This window comes from Rhinoderma darwinii, chromosome 1 (assembly GCF_050947455.1).
Source record: "Rhinoderma darwinii isolate aRhiDar2 chromosome 1, aRhiDar2.hap1, whole genome shotgun sequence".
Taxonomy (NCBI): Eukaryota; Metazoa; Chordata; class Amphibia; order Anura; family Rhinodermatidae; genus Rhinoderma; species Rhinoderma darwinii.
The window spans coordinates 372,144,066-372,165,074 of NC_134687.1; the positions used below are offsets into that span (position 1 = coordinate 372,144,066).

The 21,009-nt window shown below is 43.3% G+C and overlaps 1 protein-coding gene across 3 annotated transcripts in view; it reads right to left on the bottom strand.

Annotated features, from left to right (window-relative positions):
- Nucleotides 1-21,009, bottom strand: part of APBA1 (amyloid beta precursor protein binding family A member 1) — a 213,779-nt gene that overhangs the window by 12,202 nt on the left and 180,568 nt on the right. For all 3 annotated transcript variants that reach the window (XR_012847790.1, XM_075827955.1, XM_075827947.1), the window contains 3 exons: nt 19,185-19,271; nt 15,416-15,601; nt 1,035-1,214 (listed from right to left, as the gene is read on the bottom strand). Coding sequence is in view for 2 of the 3 variants with exons in the window: in XM_075827955.1 (XP_075684070.1) it covers nt 1,035-1,214; nt 15,416-15,601; nt 19,185-19,271 (453 nt within the window). In the remaining variant the exon portion in view is untranslated. The remainder of the gene's footprint in view (nt 1-1,034; nt 1,215-15,415; nt 15,602-19,184; nt 19,272-21,009) is intronic.

The following is a 21,009-nucleotide window of genomic DNA, read 5'->3' on the forward strand; positions in this document are numbered from 1 at the left end:
TGAGACCTTATATAGACAGGGGTGTGTCTTTCCAAATCATGTCCAATCAAATGAATTTACCACAGGTGGACTCCAATCAAGGTGTAGAAACATTTCAAAAATGATCTAGAGAAATTGGAGACCACCAGAGCTAAATTTTAACTGTCATAGCAAAGGGTCTGAATACTTATGTCCATGCGAAGCTTGAGTTTTTTTATTTTTAATAAGTTTGGAAAAATTTCACTTTGTCATTATAGGGTATTGAGTGCGGAATGATGGGGAAAAACTTGAATTTTTTTTATTTTAGCACAAGGCCTTAACATAACAAAATGTGAAAAAAGTGAAAGGGTCTGAAGACTTTTCCAATGCATTGTAAGTATATAGATGACAATGCACATTTTAAGTAAAGGACATGTAAAAAAAATTATGACACTAAGTGATAATATTCCTTACTAAATTGTCAAATATATCTATAAATATATATATATTTATATATATATGCACGCACGCACGCACACACATATGTACCCTTTTTTTTTAACACAACAGGAAATGTACATTATATATATATATATATATATATATATATATATATATACAAAAATAAATCTTGCAGCACTCCAATAGAGAAGGTGAAAAGAAATTTGGTTTATTAAGCCAACATAGCAAGGTGCAACGTTTCAGTCCAACATCAGGACCTTTTTCAAGATTCTTTCCTGAAAAAGGTCCTAATGTTGGACTGAAACGTTGCACCTTGCAATGTTTGCTTAATAAACCAAATTTTTTCACCTTCTCTATTGGAGTGCTGCAGGATTTACAGGACTACTGGCTGGGCACCCGTTTAAAAGGAATTCCTTACCTGTGTTTGAGTGCTGCTGCCTTTCCTGCTGGTGTATATGTATGTATATATACATATATATATATATATATATATACATCACCCAATTTTACTAATTTATATAGTAAATCGGAAACATCTACTGATATCTGATAAAAGCCTGAAACTTGTTTTCAGGTTTACAAGTGGTCAGCACGCATTAGGTCAGAATACTTACATCTTTGCAGTTTTCGGACTTGGAGAAGTGAATGAGGTCATCATTATACATGTCCTGGGTATTGAGTAAATCACTGTATTCCTTCTGGCTCAGATCTTCTGGATTAATGCCATTAGCTCTCAGGAATTCCTGGTAAGCAACACTGAATGCCTGACCTATAGACTGAGCTATAAGCTGGGCCTGCATATGGAGAACGTGGATAAGAAATGAAATGAAGAAAAATATAAACACATATAATCAATAATGGTCTAAATACTTGTTTAACACCTTCTTGTTGAAGTCTATATTGCAATAAAATAATTGAATTGTTCCTTTGTACTAAAAAGGCACTGCTTGCTTGATATACTTGATGCATTGTGAAGAGTCTATAGTATGCTCCTCTTAAAGGGGTTGCTGGGATGGTTAGAAGACACAGATCTGATACACATACTGTAATTATCCCAGTACCTGGGGAAACGGTATCCATTTTAATTATACAAATAACATTAATTTGCTGAAACCGGACAACCTCTTTAAAGGTGATCTGTCGTTTTAAGGCCGGATTCACACGGGTGAGTTTTTTCACGTCCGAGGTGTATCTTTGCTCTGCGCTGCGATATCACGCATCCCCCATAGAATAGAGTCTATGGAGGGATACGTGAGGCGTGAAAAAATAGGACGTCCTATTTTCTCACGGAACCTTCACACGGTCCATTGAAACAACGGCCGTGTGAACGGCCACATTGAATTATATAGGTCTGTGTGACGGCCGTTGTTTCAACGGCCGTCACACGGACGTTTAACACGTTTGTGTGAATAAGGCCTAAGAATGCATGCAGCTGAAGGAATTCTGAGGCAGATTTTTTTCTGCCTGCAAAAAACTGTGTGTTAACAAGGCCTTAAGGTTCTTTTACACTGGCCCATTTTAGCCATATTAACGAGCGCCGATCAACGAGACAGCTCGTTGTTCGGCGCTCATTTGCTCCTTTCACGAGGAGCTATGTATGGGGATGCTCATTACTACAATCTCTCGTCCCCATACATTTCTATCATGTCTGCATTTCCCTCTTCACAGGGTGTTGTATTGCCGACAATGATAATATTTTAGGCTGCCGAAACGAAACAATCAGCCGATGAATGAGCGTTTGCTTGTGCATCGGCTAATCGTTCCACTGTTTACACAGGGCAAAGATCGGGAACGGGTGTTTAAATTAATGCTCATTTGCCAGATAATTGGCTGGTTTAAAAGGGCCCTAAGAGTGGAGGTCACATGGACATAAGTCTGTTATATTCACATTGCTGTAGATGTTAGAACAGTAGAAGGAAATAAAATGTGATCCTTTTCAATATGAAAACATTTTACAATACAATACTCCTTTAAAGTTGAGGATCATTAAAAATATACATTTCTTAAGTTACATATATATATATATATATATATATATACATATATATATACATGCATAGAGGAGTTTTCCAGGATATAACGTTGATTGTGAAGGTCCAACGCCTTGAACCCCTAGTGATCAGCAGAACGAAGGGGCAGTGGTGGTATCCGTTGGTGCGGTTGGGCATTTTAACTGTAAGGCTGGGTTCACACGACCTATTTTCATGCGTAAACGAGGCGTATTACGACGGCAAACATCTGCCCATTCATTTGAATGGGTTTGCCGACGTACTGTGCCGACGACTTGTAATTTACGCGTCGTCGTTTGACAGCTGTCAAACGACGACGTGTAAAATGACTGCCTCGTCAAAGAAGTGCAGGACACTTCTTTGGACGTTTTTGGAGCCGTTTTCTCATAGACTCCAATGAAAACCGCTCCAAAAACGGACGTAAAAAACGCCGCGAGAAGCGCGAGTTGCTCAAAAAACATCTGAAAATCAGGGGCTGTTTTCCCTTGAAAACAGCTCTGTATTTTCAGACATGATTGCAGTTATCGTGTGCACATACCCTTATACCCGACACAGTGACGTGTGGTTGGACATGGTACTGCAGCTCAATCACGCTCAGCCCCATTTACTACAATGAGCTAAGCTATATTTATGCTTATATTATCGGCAAATCCTATCAAAATTCATAGCATCTGCCAACAAATATCTAACATCTATGGCCTTCCATATACCTACATCCTAGGAAAATGTAAATCAGAAAATTTATAAGAGGATCTTTAACCTGCGTGTCTCATCATCAAATGACTCTGGTTATTTTATAGAACACTTACTGTCTCTCATAAGATCAGGAAACTCCTAGAATACTCTGAACTGTTATGAAAATGTTTTAAATAAATTCTATAGCACAAAACTCTGATATGAATAAACAAGATAGCTAATAAAAGCCATTTGGGAACATTATAAACTAGTAGAACACATTGAGATGACTTGGAAATGTGTATATGTCTAGTGAAAAACATGGAGTACAAAATCTTAAAGAAATGCCATTATCAGATGCCAGTACGTGTATAGTTTGGGCACAATTCCCCTGTTCTTTGCATCTCATTAGCTCCATCTTCACAAACCGCCTGCCAAAAGACTGCAGGCAAGGACACAGTCAGCAACCAAGTATGACCTGCTGGCAAGGTCAGGCAACTTCTATTTGGGCACTGCATACATTGTTCTAATTACAGCTGTGTCGCTGCTCTGTGCTCGTGCCAGGGTGTCACATTGGCAAAAAAGTATCAGCACAGGAGCTCCAGAACAGAAAATAATAGAAGCCAGCAAAGGTAAAAGAAATTGCATTAAGGACATTCCCAAGTGGTGAGAAGGGAAAGATAATAAAATGACATTCTATTTACGTAGCTACATTAGGTTTAGCATAGCCTAGCTAATAGAAACTGACAATCATGTCATTAATTTCCACAGTCCTTCCAAGGAAAAAAGATGAGACACAGGAATGGATATTCCACAGTGATCGAGGACAGAATTAAACCCAGACAAGTGTGAAGGATGATCGCTAATTATACCCAGCCTAGAAATAATTGAAAATCTTGAATATTTATAGACGTACACGCTATATTATCTGAATAGTTATACTGCATTCACATAGTTTACTGTACTAAAACTAGGTCTCTGTTTTATCTGCTTATTATTTCAGTTTAACAAGGCTTGTTTCTCAGATTAAAGTTGTCCAGTTTAGAAGAACCATTTTAATAGACCCTATTACGGAATTCTGAGTTAATAGAAGGGAACCCGCTGTTCAGGATCCTCATGTTTGGGTCAGGTGGAGAGCGGTTACAAAGAGCGTCTCTCGCTCTGGAGGACCTGTCCTGTATAAGGGTATGTTCACACGGCAGCGTCCGTTACGGCTGAAATTACGGAGCTGTTTTCAGGAGAAAACAGCTCCTGAATTTCAAACGTAATGGCAAGTGCAGGCGCTTTTCGCTGCGTCCACTACGGACGTAATTGGAGCTGTTTTTCTATGGAGTCAATGGAAAACGGCTCCAATTACGTCCCAAGAAGTGACAGGCACTTCTTTGACGCGGGCGTCTTTTGTACGCGCCGTCTTTTGACAGCGGCACGTAAAAAAAATGACCGTCGGCACAGTACATCGTAAAGCCCATTCAAATGAATGGGCAGATGTTTGCAGACGCATTCTAGCAGTATTTTCGGCAGTAATTCCAGGCGTAAAACGCCTGAATTACGTCCGTAAATAGTGTGTATGAACATACCCTTACACAGACAACCTATTGCTTTAAATGGGCACTGTGTAACAATTAATTGCCCCTGCGGTGGTGCTGCAGGCACATTGTACACTTACTGCCAGGTTTCAAGACAGATTATGGCTGATGACTGGGGTTCCCAGCACGGCGACACTTTGTGATCAGCCTATTGTTAAAGAAGGGATTGTCCAATTAAGAAGGGATTGTCCAAAGTATAGAACCCATTCAATAGGGGATTCGTCTTCAAAGCTTATATAACTGCACACATTCAGTGCTGTAACTTTCTGATATAGGCTAATCTTGGGGCCCGCTGCTTCGCCTGGGCATATTGTTTATTTATTTCTGCATCTACCATACTGATGGCTCTATAGGGGTGACACATTCATACTACGTGCATCAGTTAATACATCTTTGCTGTTACAGATGTGCTCCCTAAGGCCTCCATTAGACAGGGTCATATATTTAGCGACCAACTCCCATCAGGGAAAACCTTTCTTAAAGAGAACCTTTCACCTGCCCATACATGTGCAGCATGTACTAGACAGGGCTTCACAAACCCTGTCTCACTTTCCATTTTTTTCCTATCTTCCTCCGTTATTTACATATCGGCACCGTTATATTTTGCGCCTGATATGTAAATAAGCCCCTGAACTGTCAATGGGGTGTTTCTATCTAACTAGATGACAAGGGGGCGTGATCGCTTTGCTCTGACAATGTCCAATCAGCTACGGACAGTGTCAGGGCGGCTTGCGCTGTGTTCCCTCCCGCGAGAACACACACAGACTGGTGGTTCTGCAGAGAGCGCTCTCTCAGTCTGTGCGTGTTCCAGCGGGAGGGTGCACAGCACAAGCCGCCCTGACACTGTCCGTAGCTGATTGGGCAGTGTCAGAGCGAAGACATCACGACCGGCCGCCGACTGCCACGGGCCGCCGTAAAAATAAAAAAGTAGGACATGCTCCATAATTCCCGGCACGGTTCTACAACACGGACACCCTTCCGTAGAGATATGGAAAGGTGTATGCGGCCAATAGAACCGGGTGGGTCTATAATTACGGACCGTATTGCGCTCTGCCATTATGGAGGTTTTTTTTACAGTCGTGTGCATGGGGCCTTAGACAGAGGTGTCTTAAGATGCGCCAAATTTATCATCCAGCCTGAGCCACTGTGATAAATTTGGCACATCTAGTCTAAGAGTATTAGTATGGGCACATTCAGACGTGGCGGAATTGCTGTTGAATTCCGCTGTGGACAGTCCGCAGTGGAATTCTGCAGCAGCCGTTTTTTAGATTTGTTTCTATACATTTTTAGGAAACTTAGTTCAGACGTTGCGGAAAATAACTGCGGAATTTAGGCTGCGGTGCAGAATTTTCCCTCCGCAGCATGCTTATTATGATTGATACACAAGAACAAAAAAGAGTCATACACTATTACCAGTATTTCAAAAAGCGTAGAAAAATTCAAATTTTATTAAATAATAGCACATATTAAAATAGAGAGTTCGAATTGGATAACTGTATATGGACTATATACAGAACAGTGGAGCACATAAGTAGCAACAAAAAAACTGTACAGAGGGCTAACAAGCCATATCCGGAATAGCTACAATAGTGGAATATTACATGAACAATTGGGTATAAAAAGACAATATATAAAGCAACATGATTTCCAAAGCAAAGGAAAACATGTATGCATAAGTGAATCTATGGAGGTGGAAGCAGTGGTGTAAATGCTATATAAATGTAATGACCGGGGGGTAGGGAAACGGACAAGTGAGCCCTAATCTACCCGCCACTCTGTCCCTGCCTACTTGCAACGACCCGCCCTAGGCGACGGGGTACAACTGGGCGGCGGTCCCTGCACTCAGTAAGTGCACGACAAACACGACAAACATACAAGGGAATACAAGCAAGGGAAAGGGGCAGTTGCCCACGGCAACACCGTGAGCAACCAGAGTGGTGAACGAGCCGAGTCAAGCCAGGAGTGTGCGAGGTACCAAACGAAGAGCAGAAGAGTAGTCAGTAAGCCAGGGTCTGTATGGAGCAGGAACAAAATAGAAGGAGCTGTAGCTGGGTCAGGAAACCACACGAAAAAGAATCACAAGCACTGGAGGAACAGGAAAGGCAGGCTTAAATAGACCGAGGGCGGGAGCTAGCTGAGTCTGGCCAGGTTGCGATAGGCTCTCCCACTCCTAAGCCTGCCAGCCTGAGTGGTGGAAGCTGGAGTCAGTCTCAGGGATGTAGATTCAGGTGCTGACTGATTAATTAAGGGAGTTAACCCCGAAGCTGTGCCTGGCAGATCCTTTACAGTACCCCCCCTTTTATGAGGGGCTACCGGACCCTTTCTAAGTGGACCTGGCTTACTGGGGAAACGCAGGTGGAACCTCCTGACCAATACCCCAGCATGAACATCCCGGGCGGGTACCCAAGTCCTCTCCTCGGGCCCGTAACCTCTCCAATGGACCAGGTACTGGAGGGAGCCTTGGACCATCTTGCTGTCCACAATCCTGGCCACCTCGAATTCCACCCCCTCAGGGGTGAGGACGGGAACAGGAGGTCTCCTCGAGGGAGCCAAGGACGGGGAGCAGCGTTTAAGGAGGGAGGCATGAAACACGTCGTGTATACGAAAAGACGGGGGTAACTCCAGCCGGAAGGAGACAGGATTGAGGACCTCAATGACCTTATACGGCCCAATAAACCGGGGAGCAAACTTCTTGGACGGAACCTTGAGACGCAAGTTCCTAGACGACAACCACACCAGATCCCCGACCATAAACAGGGGGTTAGCAGAACGTTTTCTATCAGCCTGAGTTTTTTGTACGCTCTGGGACGCCTCTAGGTTCTTCTGAACCTGGGCCCAGACTGTGCACAGTTCCCGATGAACAACCTCTACCTCGGGATTGTTGGAACTACCAGGTGAAACGGAGGAGAACCGTGGATTAAACCCAAAATTACAGAAAAAGGGAGAGACCCCTGACGAGTTACTGACCCGGTTATTGAGGGAAAATTCGGCGAGGGGAATGAATGAGACCCAATTATATTGACAGTCAGAGACAAAACACCTTAAGTATTGTTCTAGAGATTGATTAGTCCTCTCCGTTTGGCCATTGGTTTCAGGATGGAAGGCAGAGGAGAAGGACAGATCAATCCCCAACTTCATACAGAAGGCTCTCCAAAACAATGAAACAAATTGTACCCCTCTGTCCGAAACAATATTGACAGGGACCCCATGGAGACGCAGGATGTGTTTGACAAACAAGGTAGCCAACGTCTTGGCGTTGGGTAGTTTCTTGAGGGGCACAAAGTGGCACATCTTACTGAAGCGGTCTACCACCACCCACACCACCGACTTGCCTTGGGATGGAGGCAAATCGGTGATAAAATCCATGGAGATATGTGTCCAAGGTCTCTGGGGAATGGGCAACGAACGCAGTAAGCCCGCTGGTCGGGACCTGGGAGTCTTGGACCTAGCACAAACCTCACAAGCGGCGACGTAGGCCTTAACGTCTTTAGGCAACCCAGGCCACCAATAATTTCTGGTAATGAGGTGTTTGGTACCCAGGATGCCTGGATGACCAGATAGTGCACAGTCATGATTTTCCCTAAGTACCCTTAGCCGGAATTGCAGGGGAACAAACAGCTTGTTCTCAGGAAGGTTCCCGGGAGCTGAACCTTGATCAGCAGCAATTTCAGAGACTAAATCAGAATCGATCGAGGAAATGATTATACCTGGAGGCAAAATACAAGCAGGATCTTCCTCCGAAGGAGGGCTGGCCATGAAGCTACGCGACAGTGCATCAGCCTTAATATTTTTAGACCCAGCCCTATAGGTAACCAAAAAATTGAATCTGGTAAAAAATAACGCCCATCGAGCTTGTCTCGGGTTTAGCCTCCGGGCAGATTCTAGGAAAACCAGATTCTTGTGGTCGGTAAGGACCGTTACCTGGTGTCTAGCCCCCTCCAGGAAGTGGCGCCACTCTTCAAATGCCCATTTAATGGCTAAGAGTTCGCGGTTGCCAATATCATAGTTACTCTCAGTTGGCGAAAACTTCCTGGAGAAGTAGGCACAGGGGCGGAGATGGGTGAGGGACCTGGTACCCTGGAACAGGACAGCCCCCACTCCCACCTCAGATGCGTCAACTTCCACGATAAATGGCTCCATTTGGTTGGGCTGAACCAGCACCGGGGCCGAGATAAAGCACTTCTTAAGGACCTCAAAAGCCTGGACAGCCTCAGGAGGCCAGTGGAGGAGATCAGCACCTTTGCGAGTGAGGTCCGTAAGAGGCTTAGCGATGACCGAGAAGTTAGCAATAAATCTCCTGTAATAATTAGCGAACCCCAAAAAACACTGTAACGCCTTCAGGGAGGCAGGTTGGACCCATTCCGCCACAGCCTGAACCTTGGCGGGGTCCATGCGGAATTCATGAGGAGTGAGGATTTGACCCAAAAATGGTATCTCCTGTACCCCAAACACACATTTTTCGGTTTTGGCAAACAGTTTGTTTTCCCGAAGGACCTGGAGCACCTTCCTGACATGCTCAATGTGGGAGGGCCAGTCCTTGGAAAACACCAGTATGTCATCAAGGTACACTACAAGAAATATCCCCAGGTAATTTCTCAAAATCTCATTTATGAAATTCTGGTAGACCGCAGGGGCATTACACAACCCAAAGGGCATGACGAGGTATTCGAAATGGCCTTCGGGCGTGTTAAACGCAGTCTTCCACTCATCCCCCTCTTTGATGCGAATAAGGTTATACGCCCCCCGTAGATCCAATTTAGAGAACCATTGGGCCCCCTGAACCTGATTAAAGAGATCAGGAATCAAAGGAAGGGGATACTGGTTCCTTACCGTGACCTTATTCAGGCTACGGTAGTCAATGCATGGCCTAAGACCACCATCCTTCTTCCCCACGAAGAAGAAGCCAGCACCTACCGGAGAAGAAGAGGGACGAATGTAACCCTTGGCCAGGGATTCCTGGATATACTCTCTCATGGCTTCACGTTCGGGACAAGAAAGATTAAATATCCTACCCTTAGGAAGCTTAGCTCCTGGTACCAATTCGATAGCGCAATCGTATTCTCTATGAGGAGGTAACACTTGGAGGCCTCCCTAGAGAAAACATCAGCGAAGTCCTGAACAAACTCGGGTAGCGTATTCGCCTCCTCAGGGGGAGAAATAGAATTAACAGAAAAACATGACATACAACATTCATTACCCCATTTGGTTAGCTCCCCAGTATTCCAGTCAAACGTGGGATTATGCAACTGCAACCAGGGAAGGCCTAGAACCAAATCGTACGATAATCCCTGCATCGACAGTACAGAGCATTGCTCCAAATGCATGGAGCCAACAAGGAGTTCAAAAACAGGGGTATGCTGTGTAAAATAACCATTAGCAAGAGGAGTGGAGTCGATACCCACTACCGGGACAGGTTTAGGCAAATCAATGAGAGGCATAGCAAGAGACATAGCAAATTCCACAGACATAATATTAGTAGAGGACCCTGAATCCACGAAGGCACTGCCGGTAGCAGACCTACCACCAAAAGAGACCTGAAAGGGAAGCAAGATCTTAGTACGTTTCCTATTTACTGGAAATACCTGTGTGCCCAAGTGACTTCCCCGATGATCACTTAGGCGCGGAAGTTCTCTGGCTGCATTCTTACGCTTAGGACAGTTGTTCACTTGATGCTTGTCATCCCCACAGTAGAAGCAGAGACCATTCTTCCTGCGGAATTCTCTACGTTGTTGGGGGGACACGGAGGCCCCGAGTTGCATAGGTATCTCTGAGTCTTTCGGGGAGGAACGAAGCAACGGAACTTCGGGAGGCATCATGGGGGAGTCGGAGGAGAAAACACATAAACGTTCATGTTGTCGTTCCCTGAGACGTCGGTCAAGTCGTACCGCTAAAGCCATAGCCTGGTCTAGGGAGTCAAAAGAGGGATAGCTAACTAGCAGGTCTTTCAGGGCATTCGACAGACCCAACCTAAACTGGCACCTTAAGGCAGGGTCATTCCACCGAGAAGCTACGCACCACTTCCTAAAGTCAGAGCAATACTCCTCAACAGGTCTCTTACCCTGACGTAAGGTCACCAGCTGTCTCTCGGCAAAGGCAGTCCTGTCAGTCTCGTCATAAATAAGTCCGAGAGCAGAAAAGAAACAATCAACGGAGGAAAGTTCAGGGGCGTCAGGAGCCAAGGAGAAGGCCCACTCTTGGGGCCCTTCCTGGAGCCGGGACATAATTATACCCACCCGCTGGCTCTCAGAACCTGAGGAATGAGGCTTTAAACGAAAGTAAAGCCTACAACTCTCCCGAAAGGAGAGAAAAGCCCTCCGGTCCCCTGAGAACCGGTCGGGCAACTTGAGGTGGGGTTCAAGAGGTGCGGTGGGGGGAACTACCAAGGTAGCATCAGGCTGGTTGACCCTCTGAGCCAGGGCCTGTAGGGAGAGACCCTGCATTTGCTGAGCCAGGGTCTCACGGGGGTCCATAGTGGTGTCAGGGACCAGGGTAGACTAGGTATGGGCTTGTGATTATGTAATGACCGGGGGGTAGGGAAACGGACAAGTGAGCCCTAATCTACCCGCCACTCTGTCCCTGCCTACTTGCAACGTCCCGCCCTAGGCGACGGGGTACAACTGGGCGGCGGTCCCTGCACTCAGTAAGTGCACGACAAACACGACAAACATACAAGGGAATACAAGCAAGGGAAAGGGGCAGTTGCCCACGGCAACACCGTGAGCAACCAGAGTGGTGACCGAGCCGAGTCAAGCCAGGAGTGTGCGAGGTACCAAACGAAGAGCAGAAGAGTAGTCAGTAAGCCAGGGTCTGTATGGAGCAGGAACAAAATAGAAGGAGCTGTAGCTGGGCCAGGAAACCACACGAAAAAGAATCACAAGCACTGGAGGAAGAGGAAAGGCAGGCTTAAATAGACCGAGGGCGGGAGCTAGCTGAGTCTGGCCAGGTTGCGATAGGCTCTCCCACTCCTAAGCCTGCCAGCCTGAGTGGTGGAAGCTGGAGTCAGTCTCAGGGATGTAGATTCAGGTGCTGACTGATTAATTAAGGGAGTTAACCCCGAAGCTGTGCCTGGCAGATCCTTTACAATAAAGCTCAAAAAGCCACATCCTCTAGCAATGATAAGCGTACTAACGCTTCAACAGAGAAGAAATAGTCTCCCCAGAAGAAAACAGTGGTGTAAATAGAAGGAAGTGACATGACTCACGCATATTGTTCAAATGTAACTGTAAGCCCAAAGACGAACCCCGACGCGCGTTTCGCGTGGATAGCTTTATCAAGGGTATTCTTCTGTATTCTTCTGGGGAGACTATTTCTTCTCTGTTGAAGCGTTAGTACGCTTATCATTGCTAGAGGATGTGACTTTTTGAGCTGTATATAGCATTTACAGTCATAGTGTATGACTCCTTTGTTCTTGTGTATCAATCTATATGCGGAGTTTCTATTAAATATTTGGGAGGTGGTTATCCATACTAATGGACACCTAGCCCTTTAACCAATTGTCCTGTGAGACCCATGTTTATGTTGCAGAGAAGCAGCGGAATTTCACTGCGGATTTCAGCATTTGCATTGCAAAGGCTGAAATCTGCAGCCAGTCCGCTGTGATATCCACAACATCTGAATTACCTGTCAAATATGAAAATGTTGCTGCAAATTCGCATAGAAAATGCAGCAACATTTTCAGCGGAAAAATTCTGCCACGTCTGAACATGGCCTAAATCTTCCCCAACGTATTTATTATTATCTACAAACCTTTTCTATGTATGTGTGTCCTACCTACAGTGGGTGTGTAAGTAAACAATCCTACTTCTGCAGCTGCAGTCCACGACAGAAGTATTTCAGGACTAAGGGTATGTTCACACGGAGTGTTTTCAGCTGTTTTTGGGGACGTTTAAAAATCGGAAGCAGAACGCCTCCAAACATCTGCCCATTGATTTCAATGGGAAATATGGCGCTCTGTTCCGACGGGCGTTTTTTACACGGATGTTTTTCAAAACGGCCGCGTAAAAAAACGGCCGAAAAAAAGTGCTTGTCAGTTATTGAGCCGCTTTTCTTTGACTCTATAGAAAAACAGCTCAAAAAACGGCCGTCAAAAACGCAGCGAAAAATGCGAGTTTGATTTTCCTTGAAAACAGCTCCGTATTTTCAGACGTTTTTGAGTTTGTGTGTGCACATACCCTAAGGGCATGACCAGACGTGGCGGAGTTTTGCATACACTGTCCGCATCAATTCAGCACAGAATCTGCGTTGCAAATTCTGTTGCGGCTCTGCCTAAAATGGGCATTAAATTGATGCGGACTAGCCGTTGCGTATTGAGGGGAAGAGGGCTTCCCTTCTCTCTATCAGTGCAGGATAGAGAGAAGGGACAGCCCTTTCCCTAATAAAAGTAAAAGAAATTCTTACTTACCCGGCCGTTGTCTTGGTGACGCGTCCCTCTTTCGACATCCAGCCCGACCTCCCTGGATGACGCGGAAGTCCATGTGACCGCTGCAGCCTGTGATTGGCTGCAGCCGTCACTTGGACTGAAACGTCATCCCGGGAGGCCGGACTGGAGGAAGAAACAGGGAGTTCTTAGTAAGTAGGAACTTCTATTCTTTTTACATGTTGATGTATATTGTGATCGAAAGTCACTGTCCAGGGTGCTGAAACAGTTACTGCCGATCGTTTAAAGAGGCTCTGTCACCAGATTTTGCAACCCCTATCTGCTATTGCAGCAGATCGGCGCTGCAATGGAGATAAGAGTAACGTTTTTATTTTTAAAAAACGAGCATTTTTGGCCAAGTTATGACCATTTTTGTATTTATGCAAATGAGGCTTGCAAAAGTCCAAGTGGGCGTGTTTACAGTAAAAGTCCAACTGGGCGTGTATTATGTGCGTACATCGGGGCGTTTTACTACTTTTACTAGCTGGGCGTTCTGACGAGAAGTATCATCCACTTCTCTTCAGAACGCCCAGCTTCTGGCAGTGCAGACACACAGCGTGTTCTCGAGAGATCACGCTGTGACGTCACTCACTTCCTGCCCCAGGTCCTGCATCGTGTCGGCCACATCGGCACCAGAGGCTACAGTTGATTCTGCAGCAGCATCAGCGTTTGCAGGTAAGTAGCTACATCGACTTACCTGCAAACGCCGATGCTGCTGCAGTATCAACTGTAGCCTCTGGTGCCGATGTGTCCTCGCTCGTCTGACACGATGCAGGACCTGTGAGTGACGTCACAGCGTGATCTCTCGAGAACATGCTGTGTGTCTGCACTGCCAGAAGCTGGGCGTTCTGAAGAGAAGTGGATGATACTTCTCGTCAGAACGCCCAGCTAGTAAAAGTAGTAAAAACGCCCCGATGTACGCACATAATACACGCCCAGTTGGACTTTTACTGTAAACACGCCCACTTGGACTTTTGCAAGCCTCATTTGTATAAATACAAAAATGGTCATAACTTGGCCAAAAATGCTCGTTTTTTTAAAATAAAAACGTTACTGTAACCTACATTGCAGCGCCTATCTGCTGCAATAGCAGATAGGGTTTGCAAAATCTGGTGACAGAGCCTCTTTAACTCTTTCAGCACCCTGGACAGTGACTATTTACTGACGTCGCCTAGCAATGCTCCCATAATTATGGGTGCACACACATAGTCACCCGTAATTACGGGAGCCCCATTGACTTCCTCAGTCTGGCTGTAGACCTAGAAATACATAGGTCCAGCCAGAATGAAGAACTATCATGTTAGTAAAACCAATACGCTCCGCAGCACACATAACATCTGCGGACTTCATTGCGGAATTTTGACTCTCCATTGAAGTCAATGGAGAAATTCCGCAATGAGTCCGCAACAAGTCCGCTACACGTCCGCAACAGCCAGTGTTTTATGACGTTTTATGAACGGCCGTCACCCGGCCGGGAAACCCTGTCGTGTGAATAAGGGCTAAGTAGAGATCTTGAAAACTCAATCTTTTTTCCCCCCACGTTTTATTGCAAACTGCAGCATCAGTGATATCTAAGCTGTTCATCAAGTGTCAGCAAGCTTTGTGAAAATACAACCGACTTTCATAAAAGTCAGCAGAAACCCCAGAGCAGCAAACCTGCTACAGAAGGCTTTAACATCCATTTACATGTGTCCAGCCATAAAGTAAGAAATGAACAAAACCCTGGTTATTTCTCATTTTGAGTGAATTAACAAAGATTTTTTTCTTTTCTACTTCATGTTGTACTGTCATTAAAGAGGGGGACATGGTAAATTTCAATGTTTTCTAGACAAGGAATGTTGATTTTTGGAATAGTATTTATTTTCAAAATAAAAACAAAAAATATAAAGTAACGTACGTAAACTCTACCTTCCACCCTATGTATGTTAATAAGCAAAATAAAAAAACGAAACAACATACAAACACTATACATACCTGAAAATATGGGAACAGAACTTTACATTGTGTTTTAATGATAACCCCAATTTGTTTTAATGTAACAAATAATACAATAATGTTATTAGTACTGTGTATTTGTATAGTATGGTACATTAGTATATATTAGTAGTAAAATACACTGCAAAGTAAGTATTACAGACATGCCATGCTGTACTGTGTGTAAATAAGTGTATTCAGTTCTTATCCTGGCATCTGATAAAATATAAAAAATAGTTAACAGTAGCTGTTGGAGGAATGTTTCATTTTGTTATCGTTTTGCGTTATTTGTTTTATCCATGACCACATAGAGTAACCGGTTACATGATACTTACATCCTCTGACTCAAAGACGTGGCAGATCATCTTGTACTGTCTTTTTCCATCTTGGGATGGGTGAGAGGCCTCCACATTATCCTGAGAATTGCTGCGTGGCATTCGCCTGCGTGCCATCAGGACCACAATATTCCCAATATCAGCAATGTATGAAATAGTCCTCAAAGGATGATCCATCATTGTCTCCTGCAGAAAAGCAGGGTGTGAACAGTAGAGATTTAGGATGATCCTTGGAAGGACATAGACTCCTGAGACTACTGATGCACAGTGTCACAGTATTGGCTGAGCTAAAGACAGACTGAGGCCTTATTCACACAAACTTGTCCGTTTTACGCGCGTAAAAAAACGTGTTTTTCTTCCTTTGCAGTTCTATGTGACATCTGTGTATGGTGCATGTCTGTGTTTTTTACGCGCATATGTTATCCGTATGTCACACGTTTTTTACGTCAGCAAAATGAAGTGAAGGAGGTGTTTGGGCTCATTCAGACGAATGTGAATAATGTCTGTGTGCTGCGCAGGGAAATCACGCGCAGCACACGGACCCATTGATTTAAATGGCGCCGTTCACACATGCAGGAGTTTTCACGCAGCGTGTGTCCGTTGCGTAAAACTCGCTGCATGTCCTATATTGGTAAGTTTTTCACGCACCTATCGCCCATTTAAGTCAATGGGTGCGTGAAAATCACGCACCAGACGCCGATGCACATCCGTGTGCTGTGCGTGATTTACGCATCAATTCAATTGAAAATAATAATTTAAAAAAAAGATGTGCTTTGCGAGTGCGTGAATAACGCATGTCACTCGCAAAGCACTGAAGAAATAACGCAACACACACGGACCAGATTCATGCGCGTCTTTCACGAGCGTGAATCTGATACGCTTGTGTGAATGTAGCCTTTTTCTCATCATTTCTTTAGCAGCTGTTCCGTGAATCACGCACAGAACACTTATGACGTCCGTGTGCTGTCCGTGATTTTCACGCACCCATTGACTTCAATGGGTGCGTGATGCGCAAAAAACGCACAAGTATAGGACATGCAGTAAGTTTCACGCAGCGGACACACGCTGCGTGAAAAACACTGAATGTCTGAATGGCCCCATTGAAAAGCATAGGTCCGTGTGACGTGCGTTGTTTTAACGTGCGTAACACGGACGTGAAATAAGCTTGTGTGAATAAGGCCTAAAGTAGTTTACATTCTTGGTCTCAATGTTAAATATGACAAAGACTTATAACCAGCTACAAGGCATGTAAAGACCCAGTTTTCAGAAGAACATCACCTAAAACGAAGCCTGTCCTCAAGGATCATAATGAGAAGTGTCCAACAACCAAGGGAGGTTGTTTCCAAACATTCATCAGAGAATGAAACAGAATGGTAGAGAGTAAATATTATATTCTTCTTTCAGCAGATTCATACAATTGTGTATAGTCCACAAATAATGTGATGACATACCATAGGGTGATTAAATAAACAATGCAAACAATAATGAGGGGTTAAAAAATAATAACCATGTAGCATAAAACTTTTCATTCTTTCTAGTTATTGATTTAATTGCTGTGTTTAAGAAAAAACAGAATTTCCTATTTAAGCTGTCTACACCCACAAGATAAAAATCATCCGAACCCGCTAATTTTGACAGGATCGGCCAATGATCTTTTGTGTATGGGGGCCTCCCAGCTCAACCTTGTGCGAGCGTGCATGTTTATGGCGGAGTTCAGCATTTTGACGACCATTATCTCATGTGTATGGCCGGCTTTAGGCAATACAGACAGAAATACTAAGAGCTTGTCCACACATAACGGATTTGCTGCAGAAAATTACTGCAGCATTTCCGCTTGAACTAGCAGACAATCCGCTGCAGAAAAAAACACACCATTTCCTCAGTTTTTAACTGCAGAAAATAGTGCCGATTTTGCGGCTTTTTTTCAAGACTGTGTAAGGGCTTTTCCACACGTAACTAAATTGCTGCCAAAAATTTCTGCAGCAATTCTGCAGAAACTAGCAGGATTTCCGCTGCGGAAAAAACACACAATTTCCTGCGTTTTTTTACTGCAGAAAATGGTGTGGATTTTGCGGCGGTTTTCTCAATGTTGGGAGATGGTGATATATCCTCTGAAACACGCAGCAATTCAGTTCATTTTCCGCAGCAGGAATCGTCATGCTGCGGTTTGAAAAATACGCACCGCAGGTCAATTCCTGGTCAGAAATTTTACGCAGCGTGTGGATGAGATTTGTTAAAACTCACCCACTTTGCTGCTACTGTATTCTGCTGCGTATTTTCCATCCGCAATTCCGGACAGAAAATACGTAGCAATTCTGTTACGTGTGGACAAGTCCTTACTGTGATTGGAAAAATATTCCCATATAAGAAAAGTCATTCCAAACATAGGAAAATGTCTTTGTGAGCAAATTTTGGTATTTCCCTTCTATAAATGCTACAATACGTGTTTACTTGGAGTTCATTTGTAAAAATTTGATCAAGCGCGTTGGGACAGATCTTAAACTTAGACAGCTTAAAACTAGACCAGGCAGGCAAAGGATGCGCCAAATTTATCACAATGTAGCACACTATATGATACATTTGGCGCATCTTGCTAGACATGTTAGAGACCTTTCTGTACCTTACGCCGCCAGTTAGTTGGCTTAATTTTAGCACAATTTTGACTCATTTTAATACGCATACTATTTTTTTTTAGCCACGTTCTTTTCTACACTTTTAAAAACTAGTGAGGCGCAGAAAGTGTCTAAAACACACAAAAAAATCAAACGCTAGGCGTGTATGTCAGTTTTTTATTGGCACAAATTGAGACAGAATTCTGGCGCATTTATCTTAGTAAATCTCTCCCATTGTAATTAAGTATGGGAGGAAAAGATCTAAGAGCAGCACATGATAGCAAGTGGGCCACGGAGCTCAGCAATATATAGTTTGATATTAATTGATGGATTTTTTTTCTAAAAACAAAAGTCTTTCCATGTGAATATTTGCCAAGTGTCAAGAAGTGAGCATGTGAGTCCTGCTGCCCGCCCACAAGCTGAATGACAGCTGACCCCTATAGGACAGGGTGTGTGGGTGCAGAAGCATGACTCACAGACTCCACAGCTTTTACAGCAAAAATGAACCCTACATGAGAGCAGCATATGATAGAATTATATTGTTTTATATTAACTATTGCTGTATTTTTGCTGTGGCAGAGCCACCTAAATACCAAGATCATAATGGCGGATTAACTGACACTGCAGTTGAGGCTGGAATCACACATACAGTTTTTGTTTCAGTTTCTGAGCCAAACACAGGAGTAGATACAGAAGAGAGGAAAAGTTCACTCCTGGCTTTGGCTAAAAAAAAAACTGCAATGAAAACTGGTTCAGAAACGGCATGTGTGTTTGCAGCCTTTAGGTGTGTGCGTAAGTGTGTGCAGGTGCCCGTGCCCAGAAACTTTGATTACAATCTCCAATAGAATAGGAATAGTTACACATAAGAACATTTTCTGTAAAGTTCTTTTTTTATATGCATGACGGTACTTATAATACACAAAAGGTGCTATAATGCCAGGATCACATACGCAGTTTTAATGCCGTTTTGTTTTTTTAGCCATATACAGAAACGGACACAAAAGTAGGGACTGCATCGATCTTTTCTTTATACCATTCCTTCCTTTTGGACCCTAGAAATACTGAGATCCTGGCCTAACAAAGATTTCTCAATATATATAAGCTTATCTTTTTTTTTATTACTTTTGACACATTTCCACTGCTAAAAGCCTCCTTACCTGTGTATCAGCATTCAATACTTTTATCCTTTGAGTAGAAATAAACAAGTCCACTTCAGTCATGGGCTGTGCTTCTCCTTCTGCGGCCTACAAAAAGAGCAAGTCAAAAAGTTAAGACAAATCACTTACAAATTGAAAGATGCAGAGCAGACAAAACTCAACACAAAGTGCGCTATCAGAACAGTAGACTGACAAGAGAAGTGTGATGTATAAAATATACCAAATGTGTAGCTTACTTTAGCAAGCTATTATCTAGACTTTGGAAATATAGGAAAGTGGGTAATGGAAAATCCAAAGAACTTATATTTTATGCCCAAAATAGCCATAGAGTACACACTGTACTACTGTTCTGATAACTGGATTACTAATGCACGTGAACCACAGCGAAGTACATGGAGAGAGTAACAGGCAGGACCAGGGTACTTGTGTGAAATCCTTTATCATTGACATGTAAATTAACCTGAGGAGCTCTTGAGTTCTGGAGTTGCTGACTTCCCTCAAGTTTTGAAAATTCTATTTAGTCTTTCCTTCTTTTTTTTCCGTGCAAGCAATGTAGTCAGGTAAATTAGAAATGCACAACCAGACAGATTTAAATAGGTGACAACTCCTATAGTAGCTGTAATGGCTGTCATTTCCGGTTGTCACTTTTGGAAAACTTATAAACAGTTATAACTAAGAATTGACTCAACAGCATTTTAAAACCTTGAGGGAAGAATAACTAAGGTGCTTATATTTACTGGTGATTTTTTTTTCTTTCGAGGTGGAAATGCTTTTTTAAATAAAAGTGAGATTGAACGTGTATTTCTAAAAAATAAAATTATAATAAATAAATAAAAAATATGGCCCAGCAAAAGTTTACTTTTGAACACCATTTGACAGGTTACAAGTTCACTATCTATCTATCTATCTATCTATCTATCTATCTATCTATCTATCTATCTATCTATCTATCTATCTATCTATCTATCTATCTATCTATCTATCTATCTATCTATCTATCTCATATCTATCTATCTATCTATCTATCTATCTATCTATCTATCTATCTATCTATCTATCTATCTATCATCTATCTATCTATCTATCTATCTATCTATCTATCTATCTATCTATCTATCTATCTATCTATCTATCTATCTATCTATCTATCTATCTCATATCTATCTATCTATCTCATATCTATCTATCTATCTATCTATCTATCTATCTATCTATCTATCTATCTATCTATCTATCTATCTATCTATCTATCTCATATCTATCTATCTATCTATCTATCTATCTATCTATCTATCTATCTATCTATCTATCTATCTATCTATCTATCTATCTATCTATCTATCTATCTATCTATCTATCTCATATCTATCTATCTATCTATCTATCTATCTATCTATCTATCTATCTATCTATCTATCTATCTATCATCTATCTATCTATCTATCTATCTATCTATCTATCTATCTATCTATCTATCTATCTATCTATCTATCTATCTATCTATCTATCTAATCTATCTAAAGGGGCTTTCCACTACCGGACAACTGATGACCGGATAGGTCATCAGAAGAGGATCGGTGCAGGTTCGACAGCCCCCGCTGCCTCAGGGCACCGGATGTCATTGCACACTATGCAGTGTACGGAGCCGGAAGCAGTTGGCTCCATACATTGAATAGCGGCCGAGCTGCAGATCTGCTTCTATTCACTTGATTAGGAGCAGAGCTGCAGTACTGCAGCTAAGCTGCTATTCCGTGACCCGAGTCATCTGCTTCCAGCATGGATGTCCGGTGCCCGGAGGCAACCGGAGCAGCTGATAGCTGCGGGG